At 42.9% G+C, this 18,142-nt stretch overlaps 1 protein-coding gene across 3 annotated transcripts in view; it reads right to left on the bottom strand.

Moving 5' to 3' along the window:
• Positions 1-16,064, bottom strand: part of glsb (glutaminase b) — an 81,158-nt gene extending 65,094 nt beyond the window's left edge. For all 3 annotated transcript variants that reach the window (XM_072685472.1, XM_072685471.1, XM_072685473.1), the window contains exon 1: positions 15,651-16,064. In XM_072685472.1, the coding sequence (XP_072541573.1) occupies positions 15,651-15,943 (293 nt within the window). In that variant the 5' untranslated portion in view covers positions 15,944-16,064. The remainder of the gene's footprint in view (positions 1-15,650) is intronic.
• Positions 16,065-18,142: the final 2,078 nt, after the last annotated feature.

Below are 18,142 nucleotides of genomic sequence, written 5' to 3' on the forward strand. Positions count from 1 at the left end.
CTTCCATTGCTCCATGGTCCAATTCTGATTCCCACCTGTTCACTGTAGGCATATTGAGCATCAGATTGGGCAGAGGTGGACAGGGGTCGGCATGGGCAGACTGTCCAGTCTGCACCTACGCAGCAGGCTGTGCCCTTTCATAGCCAGCTGTACGTTTTTCTTCAGTTTGTGCTAGAGCAGCTCTTCTGTAGGATCGGGCCAGAGGAGCTGGCCTTTGCTCTCCAAACACATATCGATGAGCCTTGGGTGCCCATGAGCCTGTCGCAGGTTCACCGGCTGTTGTTCCTTGGGCTACTTCTGGTAGGTTTTGACCACTGCATACTGAGAATGCTTCACAAGACCTTTTTGGAGCATTTTGGAGATTCCCTGACCACAGCATATCCATCATAATTCATTTTTCTTGCTTCCAACAAATCAACTTTGCTATAATATGACCTCTAAGAAGGGAATATGAAAAAAGGGGAGGGGCCTGTGGACTGTCTTTACTGTTTATTTGGGGGTGTTTGTGGTTACAACGTAAAGTCTTATGGAGGCTGTTCATCTAACTATCCATTCACTACTAATATAATGGATGACGACAGGCCCACACACTCGTTAAAGTGTCATCAGGCCGATTTACACACACACTGCATGCAGCACACGTGTTGTCCCGGAAGGGCTCATTTCAGGAAACCGTGGCAGCCCTGCAGGAGTTTAGCCCTACACATTTAGTGCGGTAATAGCTTCCGCACTACCGACATACATCACGCTTCCTACTCGGCCTAATCCCTGCTATATAAAGGGTTCTGATTAAGTCATGGCAGAGGCCAGGAGGGGATGGAATGAGTGGACACATCAACATCTAAAGGATCTGGAATTAGCCTGCGGTGCCGGAGCTTTGTTAATTAACGAAGAAAAAAAACAGAGGTCCTGACCACAGTGCGCCGGATCAGGGCACAGTCAATTCTTCACACGGCGCCGACTCGACACAATTAGCGGGTCCGTTAGCTGATTGAGCTCATTCGTCTAGTTAGAGCTGAGGGCTGCGAGGGTCGTCCGGCGCAGAGGTCGACATGAGCATTGCAGCATTTCCACCAGACTAATGATCTCAACACCACGCCACATGAACTTCCACACTCTCAGCAGTCAGTTTACTGGGAGCAGGGCGTACAATTACACTGACTCCAGCGTTCTCTTATTACAATGCTGAATTCAGGGTCTGCACATCTGACATTACCTATAGTGCAGTACAACCACCCCACTGGAGGTCAGCTCTTCACTTTATTTCTCAGATGTTATTTTTTTTTCTCCAGGCCATGCCTTCAGCATATGAGAGTGTGGGAGGAATCTGAAGGAGAGAGAAGCACTCAGAGCTTCTGCTTTGGGCTAGAAGGCCAGACCCACCTTTGATAAGTGGAGCAAGATTGAGAGACATGAGTTAAAGGAAGGTGGGAGGCTGAAAAACTTGGACATGATGGACAATGAATGTAGATCTGGGAATTTTTAGGATGCTGGATTGGGAGGACGAGTGCTTCTGCCATGTGCCTCCTCCCAAACTTCAGTTATTTTATTAGTCCACCTAAAAGAGGCTGCCCAGTCGGTGTCTTTCATACAGTAATAATTTCCTCACTTTAGCGAATGGCTAAAACTATTGGACATCAAAATCTCCTGGGACATCTAGGACTTGAAGGAGGGTTTTTTTTCTGGCCATCAGCAGTTTTCCCCAGGTTTAGCCTTTATTTCCGTCCCTGTAGGAATCCTTCAACACTTATTCATCATCCTCAATTATTTGGATCATGCCATCAGCATATAATTACATAAAAGACGACTGTATGAGAGGAGGGAGAACTTCGAGAACTGCAGGATGGAGGTCAGGTGGTGTGTGCTTCGAGCTAGAGTGCCAGACCGTCCTCTGATCAGAGGACCAGAGGTCCTAGCATCCATCATCCCCATTAAGCATCTTTAAATTACATCAAGAGAAGGTTCTCTAACCCTTTACGCGGTTCTTCACGCTGCAGTATCCATGTCCACTGCAAACAAGCTTCTTCATGGAAGTAAAACTGCTCCTTCTCTGGCAAACATGGCTCAGAGAACCTGCTGTGGTGTAGCACATCATGAACACAGACCTGCCCAGTGGTGCCCGTATGACCCCGGGATGAGTTCACACTGCTGGGTATTTCTCATTACTCATCATGCTCTCTCGGTCTTCCTCCATCTCTCTCTTTCCTCATGACCCACAGAGCTGGAATTAGTCATTCACATTCACAAACAAAGCCACAGCGTCAATGGACCTGCTGCCTCTTGTGAGTGTGCGTAACTGACGAGTGCAGGAAGTGATCCTGGGGGAAACGATGTGTGTACAAGTATCTAATATGAAGAGCCTGATATGAAAAATACATAATAATAAGCTTATCAGGTCGCCTGGAGGAGGACAAACACTCAGAAGCTGATATAGTGGCAGGAGACGCAGGCCTGTTGATCACCATATCAGTACAGGCAGAATGTAAATATTTGAGCACCAAAAGGCTATTAATCTATTAAAGCCTGAACCAACAAATAATTACCAGAGAAATAATGATTATATTATAATTATTATTTATTTATTTATCATATTTCATAAATTAGGAATGTATAGCTCAGAGCATATATATATATATATATATATATATATATATATATAATCAAATATATTTGCTATATATGAAGAAAATAATTACACACATATGTATAATTTATATTTATTATAAATTATTATATTTTTTTAAATAATTATATTTTTAATAAATATTTTACAATTACACACACACTTATATATATATATATATATATATATATATATATATATATATATATATATATATATATATATATATATATATAATTCTTTTTTTAGTAATTAAGTACAGCAGGTAAGTCCAGAAATCTGTATGTAATTTTCTGGTGCATGCAGTTCACAGATAACCCACCAGAAAAAAATTATCTGATTTTCTTTTCTTTTTATGTCGCTAGTTATTATTTACTGAATTTAATCACTGATAAAATAAATTACTGAATTTATCATTGTTATGACTTAAAATAAATTATTTATAAACATTAGCAACATATTTAATACAATTATTATTGTCATCATTTAATATGAGTTATTAGTAGCAACACAATTTATGAAAATATTGTTATGATTTATAAATTGCTTATTAATAATATGACGATTATTGTTTTATCAAACTGATGTTGCAGAGGTCTCAGAGACTCAAATATCACAATACAAACAATACACTGGGCTTAGAAAAGCTATTGACCTTTACAAGACATTGGTCCTGATATCTATAATAAAACGAAAGGCATTGATTATTTTGGAAAGGACGCAACGTAAAGCAGCCGATATAACTGTAGAAAAGAGTAAAACCAGCAACACTTTCAGTAACCAAGGTGTTTTGGCTCATAAACTAATCAAGGCTGAAGCCAATAGTGATTTGCACTGCTGTTTAAATATAAAAAACAATACACACATCATTTCCTTTTGAAAACAACCAATAAAATGGCTGCAACACCCATATCTTAACACTTATCCTCCAATCAGAAGAAAGGAATTTACAGAGTCAATCTATAGGTAGTTTACACATCGAAGACCTTTGAGCTCTTACATTGGGTCTAACAAATCTTCAAAATCAGAAAAATATAAGACCACCATGGCATTAAAAATAAAATTACAGTATAAGACAATAAGCAGATAAAGATAAATCTATTGGCACCATGACAAAAGCCAGAGCATTGAGCTGTGGAGTGGTGGAACTGTGTCCACCCAATACTTCGGTGAGGAGTTGGGGATGAGGTACGGTGAGGATCATCCACCCATCCAGAGAAAGTCTTCTCAGGACAGTAGAGACAGTTACTCTAACAAAAGCAGGATCAGCTCTTTTTAATACCCTTGATTTCAGCAGAAACACTAAATGAGCAGGTGTCCCAATACTTTTGTCTATATAGTGCATCTCCTCTTGTGCAATTTACTTCTCTGCTTCAGGATAAATCATTTATTATAGACGAACAGGCAACGACCTACGCTTGAATGCCTGGCCTACGCTCGTATGAGAAGGTCAACATTTCTCAAGAACTCGCAGTCCGTAGACTTCACGGCAGTAATAGCCCTGTGGGAATGTCTGTCCATTGACCAATTGTTCTGAGCAACAGTGCCTCCATGCCACACTGCACGCACCCACCCAGAACACAAAAACACCCACAGGCCATGATGAATTAGTGATGAAGGATAATGAGGAGATGCAGGTACACGCACCAGGCAGTGAGCGGTCATGTGACTGTCTCTGGGCTGATGGAGGTTTCCGGTTATGAGATCAGGAATCAAAAGCATACGCCGTATCGGTTCTCATATAACTGCAGTGATGCCACAGGAGAACCACATTTAGCTCCATAAAGAACCAAGCATGGAACCAAAAGTGGCTCTTCTATGGCATCACTTCCAGAACTCACCTTTGAAGCACCATCGTTTTAAAAGTGTTAATGTTATTTACGCTCAGCAGAGGCTCTGGAAAACGATGGTAACCCTCATGGTGGTCATCAGAATGATCAAAGTTAGAAAAAGACCACCGCAATATTAGCCTAAAACGCTCTGGGCTCTAATATAAACCCAACTGGAGCTGAAGCCAGACTGCAGAGAGATGGAAAAACGGGGGGGAGGAAGAAAAGGCCTTCGGCAGCCTGGCGAATATCTGAGCCTCAACTGACCATGCTAACGTGGCGCTACAAAACAAACAGGCTCTGGTGGAGGAACTTCCACATCCAGACTATGAGAGAGTGGCGAGAGCAACTGCAGTCATAGGTTCAGGATTTCGCTCAGGAAAAAGCCTGGGCTTCCAGAAAGAGTCTCCAGCAAACAGGAAACACCAGCGACGTTTCTCATCAGCGATAAGAGCTCAGCTCAGATGTTCAGACTGCCAGCCCAAACCTGATTTTTGGATTTTTGGGGTATCTAGATTGATTTTATTTATAATTGCTGCTTTGGTGAAGCGGCAGAGCGTCGGTCTCGCCTGGGTTCGAGTCCTGGGTGGCTTTAATTTGAGAATTTCCCCACTGTGGGACTAATAAAGGATTATCTGAAGAATTATCTTATTTTTGATAGTGTGGACATCTAAAAACTAGGGCTGCACCGATACCACTTTTTCCTTTCTGATAACGATACTAGATTTTCAAGTATCTGCCGACACCAACTCTGACTTAAATACTGGACAGACGGCTCTAAATCCTGATATTTACAGTGTTCCACTTTTTATAGGTTGTACTTTTTAATGTTCTACGCCAAATAAGATCTAATAAGCTTGAAAGAACAGCGTTTACTGGTTGATGAACTGCAGATTTGAAAAGTTTCAGAGCTGTGAAAAAATTTAAACGGCCACAATGCAGAAACACCCGCAGGTAAGGAGGCAGAATCGGGTTAAGCTTCACCAAACAGCTTTTATGTGGTGTTTAATTCACATTTCAGAGCAGTGGAAAAACACCAGTTCAGAAACAGAAAGAGCTTCTGCATTAGTTTCACATTCAGGTTCACGTCTCTGTGTAAAAAGCTACTAAACTTCAGTGTTTCCTTTAAACTCTGCTGAAACTCAACTCTTGATTTTAGAACCAAATAAACACCACATGGAGACAAAAAGTGCTGAAAGTTTCATTAAATGTCTGTTTAATTGTAATAACTGTTCATCACTGGCTTTTATTGTTTGTTTAATCTTTTGATTTCATAACAAAATATGCAAATAAAAATGTTCTATGTAATAAATAAATGAATAAATAAATGTAGGGTGTCAGGAGGCTTCATGGTAGTGGTGCTCTTTATTGCCGTGTATTGCTGTGTGTAAGTGCCAGTATCAGCAACACTACTAAAAACCACGGGCAATACGATGAATTTTGCAAATCGGATCCAAAGCACAATTGAAGGTCCGCTAAAATCTGATGTCAAAGTTCCTTTCGTGTCAGAAGTTTAAGGAGTATGCTAAATCCAGAGCGACCTCCGTCTCTCCCGCTTCTGCCTACGTCGCTACCGCAGCAACCCATGCAGATAGGTCACATCCAAATATGTCCAGACATGCAAATCTGACCTGATCCCTTGCAAATAACAGTGAGGACGGTCATCTGGCCAGATCTGATCTGAGAAACAAATCCGATTTGCCTGCAGTCTGAATAACCTAACATAACCTAACAAATGAAACCAGCACTCAGAAAACGTCTGCTTTGACATAAAGCCACAGTGTAGAGATCTGCAGCAGTAAAAGTGCAGCACAATGAGTAACAACACTGCTCTCCTGTAGACGACTAGGGTTCGATTCCCCGCCCGAGGCAAGAACACCACACCAATAACAGTCCTTGGACAAGTCTCCTAACTCCACATTCTTCTACCAAAAAAATCATTCATTCAAGTCTTCCTCAAACTAACTGTCAAGATGTATGTTGTATGGACAAAAGTATTGGGACACTTCCTACTAGATTTTGGAGGAGCATTGTTGTGAGGATTTGAACAAGAGCATTAGTAAGGTCAGGATGTTGGATGATCACCACCCCACCTCATCACCCCCAACTCCAAAACTCCTCCCAAAAGTATTGGATGGAGCACCACCATCCATCATTCCAGAGAACACAGTTCTTCCACTGTCTTTAAACCCCTATAGCCCACACCTGGCATTAGGCAGCATGGTGCCAATAGGCTCATGTTTATCTGCTCCAGAGACAGTCCTACTGTATTGGTAATCCTTCTCTAAAAGGACTGGACAAGCTGTGTGGGTGCATCTGTGTCAGGAATGGGTGCAACTTAAAATAGCTGAATGCATTTATTAGAAGGGGTGTCCACAAACATTTGGATATGCAGTGAATCTTCTCTGCTAGTCCAACATCACTTTGTAGTTTTTTTTGTTAAATATTTTAACTTTTGTTAACATGCACTAACAGTACCCTGCTTTCTTCTTGGCCCAAATGTATTACAGGGCCGCTGCAAAAAAATGATATCAAATTCAATGCTTTTTCATATCTTTCCAAGAGAAAATATGATACACTGTTCTCACAGCAGTGCATACAAATACACGTGTGGCTGTTGTATAATGTCAGTTTTATCTAAACAGTGGTCATTTTCTGAAAACAGGCCTAGGGTCAGCTTTCAGTTTGTTTTAGTTTAATATTCAAAATAAGCCTTTCAATCACTTCTTCAGGCATGCTTTTAAAATCCAATACCTATAACATTAATAACAGTAACACAATAACAGTAGAAAATAAGACATAAGACAAGACTTTTACATCAGTTTTGAAGACTTCATATGTTCAGTAACCCTCTATTGAACAGTGCCATATTTTCATTTCCCTTATTTTCTTTATTTTAGAGATACACGAGCTTTCCGGACCGTGCCAGAGACTGTGCATGCCAAGCTGAGAGTATGACACAACATGCAGGCTCTATCACAAGATATTCCAGGCATTTGTTGAACATGCAAAGCAATCAAGAGACGCCCCATGTCTGCAGACACGTAGGACGTTTGCATGACTGGCCCATTCAGAGCGAAAAGTGTTCTGTTTCAGCCATTAGAAAACGTGGACGTCACGCCACGTCTAACTCTGGACTGCAGCCCTGGCACGGCCCCTGTTTCACAGCGGCCCGGCTGGCCACTGACTCCCTATTTGCATTTTTATTTAACGCTCTGAAACTAGACTCTGAACAAATAGCTCAATTAGACGCTGCAGGTAAGAGTACAGCCGGGCCATTTTTAGAGCTAAATTACACAGGAGCTGACCCCTGATGGCCTACTCAGTTTATATATACATATACTATCAACACACTAGCATAAAAGACAGCATTTACCTCTAGCGTTTATTTCTGCAATTCCTACCACAAGAAACGTGACAAACTTCACATCCAGGCAGCCTGAAGAGTTGAATGTGGTGTTAACCCCTTGCAACCTAAGGGCCTGCATATGTTTAACTACAGTACCGTGTAAAGGTTTTAGGCAGCTGTGAAGATAGTAGAGCTACTTATCTGAGCAGTGTGTGTTTATCTCCTCAGTAAAACACTGATATTAGAATAAACACTAATAATAACACTCCTACAGAAAGTGGTGGTGGTGGTTCTCCATCACTGTGTTCATCATTAGAACATCTCCAAAGTTCTCCTCTCTCATGGAGTCTAGTGTTATTTAGAGTTCTCCTCAGATCAACACCTGGTTTGGTGGTAAATCAGGGCTTAATGATGGTAAATCAGGTGAGCTGCTGCTGCTGATGATGATGATGATGATGGAGTTGAACACATCCTCCACGCTGTGCTGGCTGGACTGGGGGGCGTCCAGGAGAAACCTGGAGGAACCGAGCTCTGTTTTTCAGACTAGCTCAAAAGGATTTATGTTCACCTGCATCTGTTCTGATCTGAACTGTATATGATTTTGATTAAGTGATTAAGATGAATAATTCATAATGAGAGACACATATAATAATAATAATAATAATAATAAAGCTCTAACAGGACCCTAAGGACTAAACACCACTGCTCGTTGTAGTACGTCTGCCCACGATGACTCAACCTAACCAATGCTGGCCAGAAACTGTGGAACGTCAGGCTGGTTGTTATGGCAATGGCTGATTGGGGCTGGGACTCCATAGCAGCATCTGTCACGTCTCTGATCCCAGCATGCCTCTGTGCTATATCCATAATATCAGAGACCTGATTAGGTTTCCTCCGATGACACTAATCCTTTTGTTACTCAGCTGGGCATGGCTGGAAACATCCCATACCCACATGCTTACACAGCCCTGTCAATACTCTGTGCAACCCGATCCTACCTAACAGTTTTCCATTCATACGTACAGAGCAAATTCTGTGCCTTTGTGCACCTTAGTTCATCACATGTCCACAGTGGTGCAGCTATCTAAGCCTGACCCCTTCATCAGGAGATCGCCAGCTTAATCGCTGAAGGTGCCACAGCCATCCGTGGCCGGGAGTCCCTGGGGAGCATCACTGGCCTAATGCTTGGTGAATAGGACGGCCCTCCCTCTACCCACTGCCCCCCAGTCTATCACTGAGAGTGATGCTAGTCAGTGTCTATCTGTCCACTTATTAACAGCAGTTCAAAAAGAAGTGGATGGCTCGTTTCATATGACTTACAGGGAGCACATGCTAGCTTCCACCCTCCCAGTTCTGGGACCATCATGCAGAAGATGGACTAGGAACTGGAAATTGCTCAAATTGGGGGGGAAACTGGAGGAAATCCCCCACCCCCTCAAGACACAATGGATGAGTGTCTTTTCAATCACTATATAACATAGGCTGATGCTGCCCTTATTGTTGGATTCACAGTGACACATTCAGAATGCAATTCTGGCCACTAAGCTCTGAAGTGTACTTCTACTGATATGTCTGTTGGCTCAAAATGCTAGTTTCTGACACAAGCAAAATCCAAATCTACAAATTTTCATTTTCACAACAATTAGGCATTATTAACAGTGATTTTTTTTGGCTTGGGAACAAATGGTTAAATGCTTCTAGCATTTTCAGGAGAGTACGCACCACTCTCTCTGTTGGATATCATGACGAATCCACCAAGAACGGCAATGCAATATCTGAAATCTAATTTCTGTGATACTGTGATGTAACTGTGATATTGATCACATGGTAATGTTCTTCTTGGTTCTACATGGTGGTGTAATAACTTGCTGCCAGGCTGGATGTGAAATGCCTTCTGTTGCAACACCTCTGTAACCGCATACCCCAGGACCCCAGGACTAACCGTGCTTCAAAAGGCCACAGGACAAACAGTTCTGCTACTTGTACAGTATTAAGCCTAGTCTTAGCCTTAGTCCCAGACACCCCACACACTGAGGTACACGGACTGTCTGATATATACTGAACGCTAAGATTGGACACGAGTATCAGACAATTTTTCAGTCTCAGTATCTTTAGTTGCCCAAGAGTTTGTTCTGAAGCATTTGGTAGCAAGTAAATAGGATATTCTCACCAGCTGCCACCTACCAGTCCGACCATCAGGCCCCCCACCCACCACTACCCATACCAGACCAGCGGCACACCCTCCTACCACTGCTACCTGTTTAATGACCATGTTAAAACCTAAATGGACTCGTAACTATCTGCCACTATTAATATCACCACTATTAACTATTAATCTGTTGTCTCTGGTTTGGTCATTTTTATCAATAATGTTTGAATAGTTCTGACCAGAGGAGGACGGGTCGGGTCTCCCTTGTGAGTCTTGGTTCCTCCTAAGGTTTCTTCCTCCAGCTCTGAGGGAGTTTTTCCTTGCTAGTGTTGCCGTTGGCTGCTCACTGGGGGTCTTTGATCCTTCATGTCTTACATTATTTCTTTTTTTTGTCTCTGTCTTTTATTAATTACTAATTATGTAAAGCTGCTTTGTGACGACAACAGTTGTAAAAAGCTATACAAATAAATCTGACTTGACTTGACTTGACTCATGTGTTTGCCACTGTTGCTGTAGCGCCGGTGTAAATAACAGACCCATATATAATAATATAGAATAACAGATAACCCATTTATACCAGGATGAGCAGTGATATTGATAATGGCATTGCTTTGGATGGTGGAAAGAGAAAACCTCTTGGCTGATATGTGGGAAGAAGGAAGTGAGCGGGTTGATGTCAGTCATTTTTATGAAATCGGAACAGCCAAACTAGCCATGATAAAAAAAGCAGGTTCTAGCTAGTGAGGGAGATGATGAAAATAGCCACTGCAAAAGCAATCTTCGTTCAGCGTGGCAGTTAAGAGGCTTTGGCATTGTTTCTGCCCATGGTTCGAGTAACGTCTGCAATCTTAAAAAATTAAGGTGCTACCAAATCCAAAGAAGAAGCACTTTTGGAAATGTGAAAATGTGAATAACCTTTATATCATCTGGACGTTCTTTAATCCTTTATAAACCCCTTTATAAGCACAGTTCTTCAGGGAACAGTTCTGTAGCGGTTCTGCTATGACACCACCCCAAAAAACCCCACATTTTTAAGAGTGTGTTGTTATATAACAGTGCTGAAATTTGGTAGCACACTTACTTTCATGAGTCATTTCAATCTGCATGACTCAAATTTCTCCTGCTCTGTCGAGGTAGGTGGTGACTGGTCACATTTTACAACATAACCCCTCCAACTAAAGCCTGTAAGTTATAATATGAAGCCTAGGTAACTCTTAGTTACTCTTATAACTCTTAAAACTTAAGCACTAATGTTCTAGCACACTTCACACACACACAAAAACAAAACAAAGATCTGCCTTCTCTCACTCCCGGAACTGCACCCCTACACACGCCCATCAGCTCATTTGTTCCACAGCACATACAGGGTCCTGCAGGGTATGTTGTTGGTTCACTCATATCTATAAACCTCACTCAGGCCTGTAAAACCTCTGAGACCAAGTGAACCCTCCCAAATGTTCCATGTCCATCACAGAAAGCCAGGACGTTCGGTCATTTGATCAAATCTGCAAATAAACCCAGGCTGTTGGAAAGCATAGAGCCCCTGCACCGTCTGCAGAGTTCTCTGCAGGCATAGCCAACTGATGACTCACAGCCCACAGAGAGTCTGAGAAAGAAGAGCACGAGTTGATATCAGCAGTACGCCTGGCAGGCTGCGCTCCGACCGTGCCATCAATAGTGCCAATGTCTAAACCTCCCGTATCTCAGAACATGCCCCTGCTGAGAGCGGGATTCTTCGCAACCTGAACGGCCGAACAGCCGACCTGTTCTTCGTTTCAAATCTGACGGATCTTCTGCGAGACTTTAACAGTTTTAACAGTTTCTGAAGAAGAATAAGGATCACTGCACAGCTGCCACGCATGACAAAGCCTGAATTACACCAATCCCAGCGGAGCGGAGCAGACAAATAAGCTTCACCACTCCTTTTTTCTTCTACTTTCCAATCAATCAGCCGATAAATCAATGCAATGTAAATTTTCCTTTTAAATCTCTCCAGCGGACCACCGGGCGGTTTGCTGTGTGGAAAGTAGCTGGTGTCCATGCTGTCGGTTCAAGCGATGCAAAAATATTCAGTGCAGTTGGATGAAAAAGTACAGTGCTTATATAACTTTAACTGGACTGAAATGAGCGCTGTGAGAGCCGATTCACCACTGCAGGCCTTCTAATTCTACAATGCAGGTGTAAACACTGTCCATCTCATACATCCGACACAATTAAAAGGCTCCTAGTGAAGACGGGCCTGGCCTGTACCTGACTATAACTGCAGGACTGCTTTGGCTCTCATTATAAACACAGATGTTTCTGATGCTCTAAACTTTTTTAAGCCTTTTGAGGCTCGGTTGCTGGTGTAAGCTATGGTTGGCTGCTGATTAAAATAACTGCATTCACTGCGATTATCAGTCACTTTTGTACTTTGCTATGAAACTGGAAATTACTTGAGATATCCCCCTTCGATGGTATTCCATTGATATCACTCCATGTAAGCAGGGATGCACTAAGGTTGGACTTCTGGGCCGATGCTCATAGAAATTTGGGTATAATGATAACGATACTGAATTATCTGCCAATAAGACGCGCCACACAGACATCGTTCCCATATCACCGTGCATCCCTATTCTCCATATATCCTGCTTTGACTCAAGGCTTTTTATTTTATATACGAGCACTGCAAAGGCCAACTCAGCACTGCAAGAGTCCAATCAGCTATAGAACTGCAAGGTTAATATCAGTACTGCAAGGGCCAATTCAGCACTTTGTATTACTTCAGCATTTCTTTATTCAGCACTAAAAGAGCTGAATTAACATTTGCAGAAAGAGCTACTAATGTTGATTTAACACTGTACGAGTTCATTCAGCACTATAAGGGGGGGATTCAGTACCATAAGGGAGCAATTCTGCACCTTAGGCATTACTTCAACCTGTGGAAATTCAGTACTACAAGTTAGAATCTCAAAGATTTCTACCAATGTTGATTTAACACTGTACTGAGTTCATTCAGTACTGCAAGAGGCAATTTAGCACCATAAGCATTACTTCAACCTGTGCAAATTCAGTACTATAAGGGGCAATATAGGACTGTAAGCCTTACTTCAGTACTATAAAGAGTTACATTCACTAGAAAGAGCTAATAATGTTGGATCAACCCTGTAAAGGCTAATTCAGCACTGTAAGAGTTAATTCAGCACTGTAAGAGTTAATTCAGCACTGTAAGAGTTAATTCAGCACTATAACAATATAACTATAACACTATAGCAATTCAGTACGGTAAATTCTCCGGAAAGAGCAACCAATGCTTAGCTCAGCGTTTCTTTATTCAGTACTGTAAGAGTTCAATTAACCCTGAAAGAGCTACTAATTAAAGCTGAGCACTGTAAGGGCCAATTCAGTTCTGTAAGGGCCAATTCAGCTCTGTAAGGGCCAATTCAGTTCTGTAAGGGCCAATTCAGCTCTGTAAGGGCCAATTCAGCACTGTAAGGGTCAATTCAGCTCTGTAAGGGTCAATTCAGCTCTGTAAGGGCCAATTCAGCTCTGTAAGGGCCAATTCAGCACTGTAAGGGTCAATTCAGCTCTGTAAGGGTCAATTCAGCTCTGTAAGGGCCAATTCAGCTCTGTAAGGGCCAATTCAGCACTGTAAGAGTCAGCCCAACCCTGCGAGGGCCAATTCAGCTCTGTAAGGGTCAATTCAGCTCTGTAAGGGCCAATTCAGCTCTGTAAGGGTCAATTCAGCTCTGTAAGGGTCAATTCAGCTCTGTAAGGGCCAATTCAGCTCTGTAAGGGCCAATTCAGCACTGTAAGGGTCAATTCAGCTCTGTAAGGGCCAATTCAGCACTGTAAGGGTCAATTCAGCTCTGTAAGGGTCAATTCAGCTCTGTAAGGGCCAATTCAGCTCTGTAAGGGCCAATTCAGCACTGTAAGAGTCAGCCCAACCCTGCGAGGGCCAATTCAGCTCTGTAAGGGTCAATTCAGCTCTGTAAGGGCCAATTCAGCTCTGTAAGGGTCAATTCAGCTCTGTAAGGGTCAATTCAGCTCTGTAAGGGCCAATTCAGCTCTGTAAGGGCCAATTCAGCACTGTAAGGGTCAATTCAGCTCTGTAAGGGCCAATTCAGCACTGTAAGAGTCAGCCCAACCCTGCGAGGGCCAATTCAGCTCTGTAAGGGTCAATTCAGCTCTGTAAGGGCCAATTCAGCTCTGTCAGGGCCAATTCAGTTCTGTCAGGGCCAATTCAGCTCTGTCAGGGTCAATTCAGCTCTGTCAGGGCCAATTCAGCTCTGTAAGAGTCAGCCCAACCCTGCGGGGGCCAATTCAGCTCTGTAAGGGCCAAATCAGCTCTGTAAGAGTCAGCCCAACCCTGCGAGGGCCAATTCAGCTCTGCAAGGGTCAATTCAGCTCTGTAAGGGTCAATTCAGCTCTGTAAGGGCCAATTCAGCTCTGTAAGGGTCAATTCAGCTCTGTAAGGGTCAATTCAGCTCTGTAAGGGCCAATTCAGCTCTGTAAGGGTCAATTCAGCTCTGTAAGGGCCAATTCAGCTCTGTAAGGGTCAATTCAGCTCTGTAAGGGCCAATTCAGCTCTGTAAGGGTCAGCCCAACCCTGCAAGGGCCAATTCAGCTCTGTAAGGGCCAATTCAGCTCTGTAAGGGCCAATTCAGCTCTGTAAGAGTCAGCCCAACCCTGCAAGGGCCAATTCAGCACTGTAAGGGTCAATTCAGCTCTGTAAGGGCCAATTCAGCTCTGTAAGGGCCAATTCAGCACTGTAAGAGTCAGCCCAACCCTGCGAGGGTCAATTCAGCTCTGTAAGGGTCAATTCAGCTCTGTAAGGGCCAATTCAGCTCTGTAAGGGCCAATTCAGCACTGTAAGGGTCAATTCAGCTCTGTAAGGGCCAATTCAGCACTGTAAGAGTCAGCCCAACCCTGCGAGGGCCAATTCAGCTCTGTAAGGGTCAATTCAGCTCTGTAAGGGCCAATTCAGCTCTGTAAGGGTCAATTCAGCTCTGTAAGGGCCAATTCAGCTCTGTCAGGGCCAATTCAGTTCTGTCAGGGCCAATTCAGCTCTGTCAGGGTCAATTCAGCTCTGTCAGGGCCAATTCAGCTCTGTAAGAGTCAGCCCAACCCTGCGGGGGCCAATTCAGCTCTGTAAGGGCCAAATCAGCTCTGTAAGAGTCAGCCCAACCCTGCGAGGGCCAATTCAGCTCTGCAAGGGTCAATTCAGCTCTGTAAGGGTCAATTCAGCTCTGTAAGGGCCAATTCAGCTCTGTAAGGGCCAATTCAGCTCTGTAAGGGTCAATTCAGCTCTATAAGGGTCAATTCAGCTCTGTAAGGGTCAATTCAGCTCTGTAAGGGCCAATTCAGCTCTGTAAGGGTCAGCCCAACCCTGCAAGGGCCAATTCAGCTCTGTAAGGGCCAATTCAGCTCTGTAAGGGCCAATTCAGCTCTGTAAGAGTCAGCCCAACCCTGCAAGGGCCAATTCAGCTCTGTAAGGGTCAATTCAGCTCTGTAAGGGTCAATTCAGCACTGTAAGGGTCAATTCAGCTCTGTAAGAGCACCACTGCTGACCCTGAAGCAGCAACACAGGGGTCAGTTCAGCACTGTCTCACCTCAGCAGGGGTCAGTCCAGTGCTGTAGGGGTTAAATGACCCCTGAGAGGGTCAGCAGTGTACAGGCTGAGTGGGTAAAGGGGTAAAGGCTCTCTAGAGGATCTCTTACTTGTCTGCTGCAGCTTCCTGTACGAGTTCATCCTTTTTGGCCGGCTCGCTGGGCTCCAGCGCTCCTTCAGTCTTAGTACAGAGGGCTCTCCTCCACGGCGGCGAGGTGTGGGAGAAAGCCCGGTGCCCCCCGCCGCGGGGGGTCTTCAGTGCAGACGTGGGGTGGACATGAGCAGGGCAGGAGTACAGCTGTGGCGCACCACAGCCTTTATGTCTCACGATGTCGGTGAACGGACGCGTGCGGCTCGTCTGAAAGAACTTCTCCAGGACAGTTGAAAACCTAAACTGTAACATCTCAATCCTGTCGAGCTTCGGGGGGTGAAATCGTCTTAATTAACGCCGGTTTGGTTAGAAAATCAGACAGTGCTTGTCCTCGACCACCTCTCCGCTAGCGCGCCTTCCCGGACTGTAACACGACGCCGTTACTAGTCGGTGTAAAAAAAAAAAAAAAATCGTTGGTAGTCACGCCCCCTCTGAAGCCTCATTGGTTGGAGCCAACGCTACACGCCGTCTCATTGGCTGGCTCGAACGTCGATCATAACTGCCGCGCCTGCGTCACCTCCTGGGCTGAAATGATTCGTGTGTGTGGAGCCTCGTGTCACCAGAGGCGTGCGTGGTCGTGCTGCTGCTTCATCGTATGGAGATCGATCAGAAATGGCTGAGGAACCATTGATCATTGATCGGACTCAGATCGGACTCAGAACTTGTCAGATGCTTAGTGAAAACAATCAAGCGATGACGTCAGCAATGTGCAGAAGGCACATTACGCGATTTAGGCTCCACGTGCAGTGGTGTGTTTCATGGCTGATGCTGAGTTCAGGCCTGCAGTGAATTGGTGGGATTAGGTGAGGTGTAGTGGTATTCACCCCTTACTGACCACAGTGAGAATGACTGGATGTTCTTGAGGACTGTGCCAGACGAGATCAAGCTGCAGCATTAGACAGACGTGAAAGTTTTGTTGGAAATTAAAGTCATATATTATTTATATATATATATATATATATATATATATATATATATATATATATATATCAATCAAAAAACAGCAATTAGGGAAGTCAAGCTTCAACATTAGACAGATGTTGCATTTTCATTGGATATTAAAGTCACATATCAATCAAAAACCAGCAATAAGGGAAGTCAAGCTTCAACATTAGACAGATGTTGAATTACTATTGGAAATGAAAGTTACATATCAATCAAAAAACAACAATGGGGGAGTCAAGCTTCAACGTTAGACAGATGTTGAATTACTATTGGAAATTAAAGTCACATATCAATCAAAAAACAGCAATGGGGGGAGTCAAGCTTCAATGTTAGACAGATGTTGCATTTTCATTGCATATTAAAGTCACATACCAATCAAAAACCAACATTGGGTTAAGATGAAGCGTCAACATTAGACAGATGTTGAATTACTGTTGGAAATGCAAGTCACATATCAATCAAAAAACAGCAATGGGGGAGGCAAGCTTCAACGTTAGACAGATGTTGCATTTTCATTGCATATTAAAGTCACATACCAATCAAAAACCAGCAATGGGTTAAGATGAAGCGTCAACATTAGACAGATGTTGAATTACTGTTGGAAATGCAAGTCACATATCAATCAAAAAAACAGCAATTAGGGAAGTCAAGCTTTAACGTTAGACAGATGTTGAATTACTGTTGGAAATAAAAGTCACATATTAATCAAAAATCAACACTGGGTTGAGATCAAGCTTCAACATTAGGCAGATGTAGAATTTTCGCTGGATATTAAAGTCACATACCAATCAAAAACCAGCAATGGGGAAGTCAAGCTTCAACGTTAGACAGATGTTGCATTTTCATTGGATATTAAAGTCACATACCAATCAAAAACCAGCAATGGGGGGAGTCAAGCTTCAACATTAGACAGATGTTGCATTTTCATTGAATATTAAAGTCACATATTAATCAAACACCAACATTGAGTTGAGATCAAGCTTCAACATTAGACAGATGTTGAATTTTCATTGAACATTAAAGTCACATATTAATCAAAAACCAACATTAGGTTGAGATGAAGCTTCAACATTAGACAGATGTTGAATCTTAATTTGATATTAAAGTCACATATCAATCAAAAAACATTATTGGTTGAGATGAAGCGTCAACATTAGACAGATGTTGAATTACTATTAAAAATTATAGTCACATACCAATCAAAAACAACATTGGGTTGAGATCAAGCTTTAACGTTGGACAGATGTTGCATTTTCATTGGATATTAAAGTCACATACCAATCAAAAAACAGCAATGAGGGGAGTCAAGCTTCAACGTTAGACAGATGTTGAATTTTCATTGAATATTAAAGTCACATACCAATCAAAAACAACATTGGGTTCAGATCAAGCTTCAACGTCAGACAGATGTTGGATTTCGGTCGCTAAACACCAACAACATTAACATTAACATTAACTATGTTAAAATCACACACTGTGTGGTTGTTACTGTTAAGGGCACTGATA

The sequence above is a fragment of the Salminus brasiliensis genome, chromosome 8, assembly GCF_030463535.1.
Source record: "Salminus brasiliensis chromosome 8, fSalBra1.hap2, whole genome shotgun sequence".
Lineage (NCBI taxonomy): Eukaryota > Metazoa > Chordata > Actinopteri > Characiformes > Bryconidae > Salminus > Salminus brasiliensis.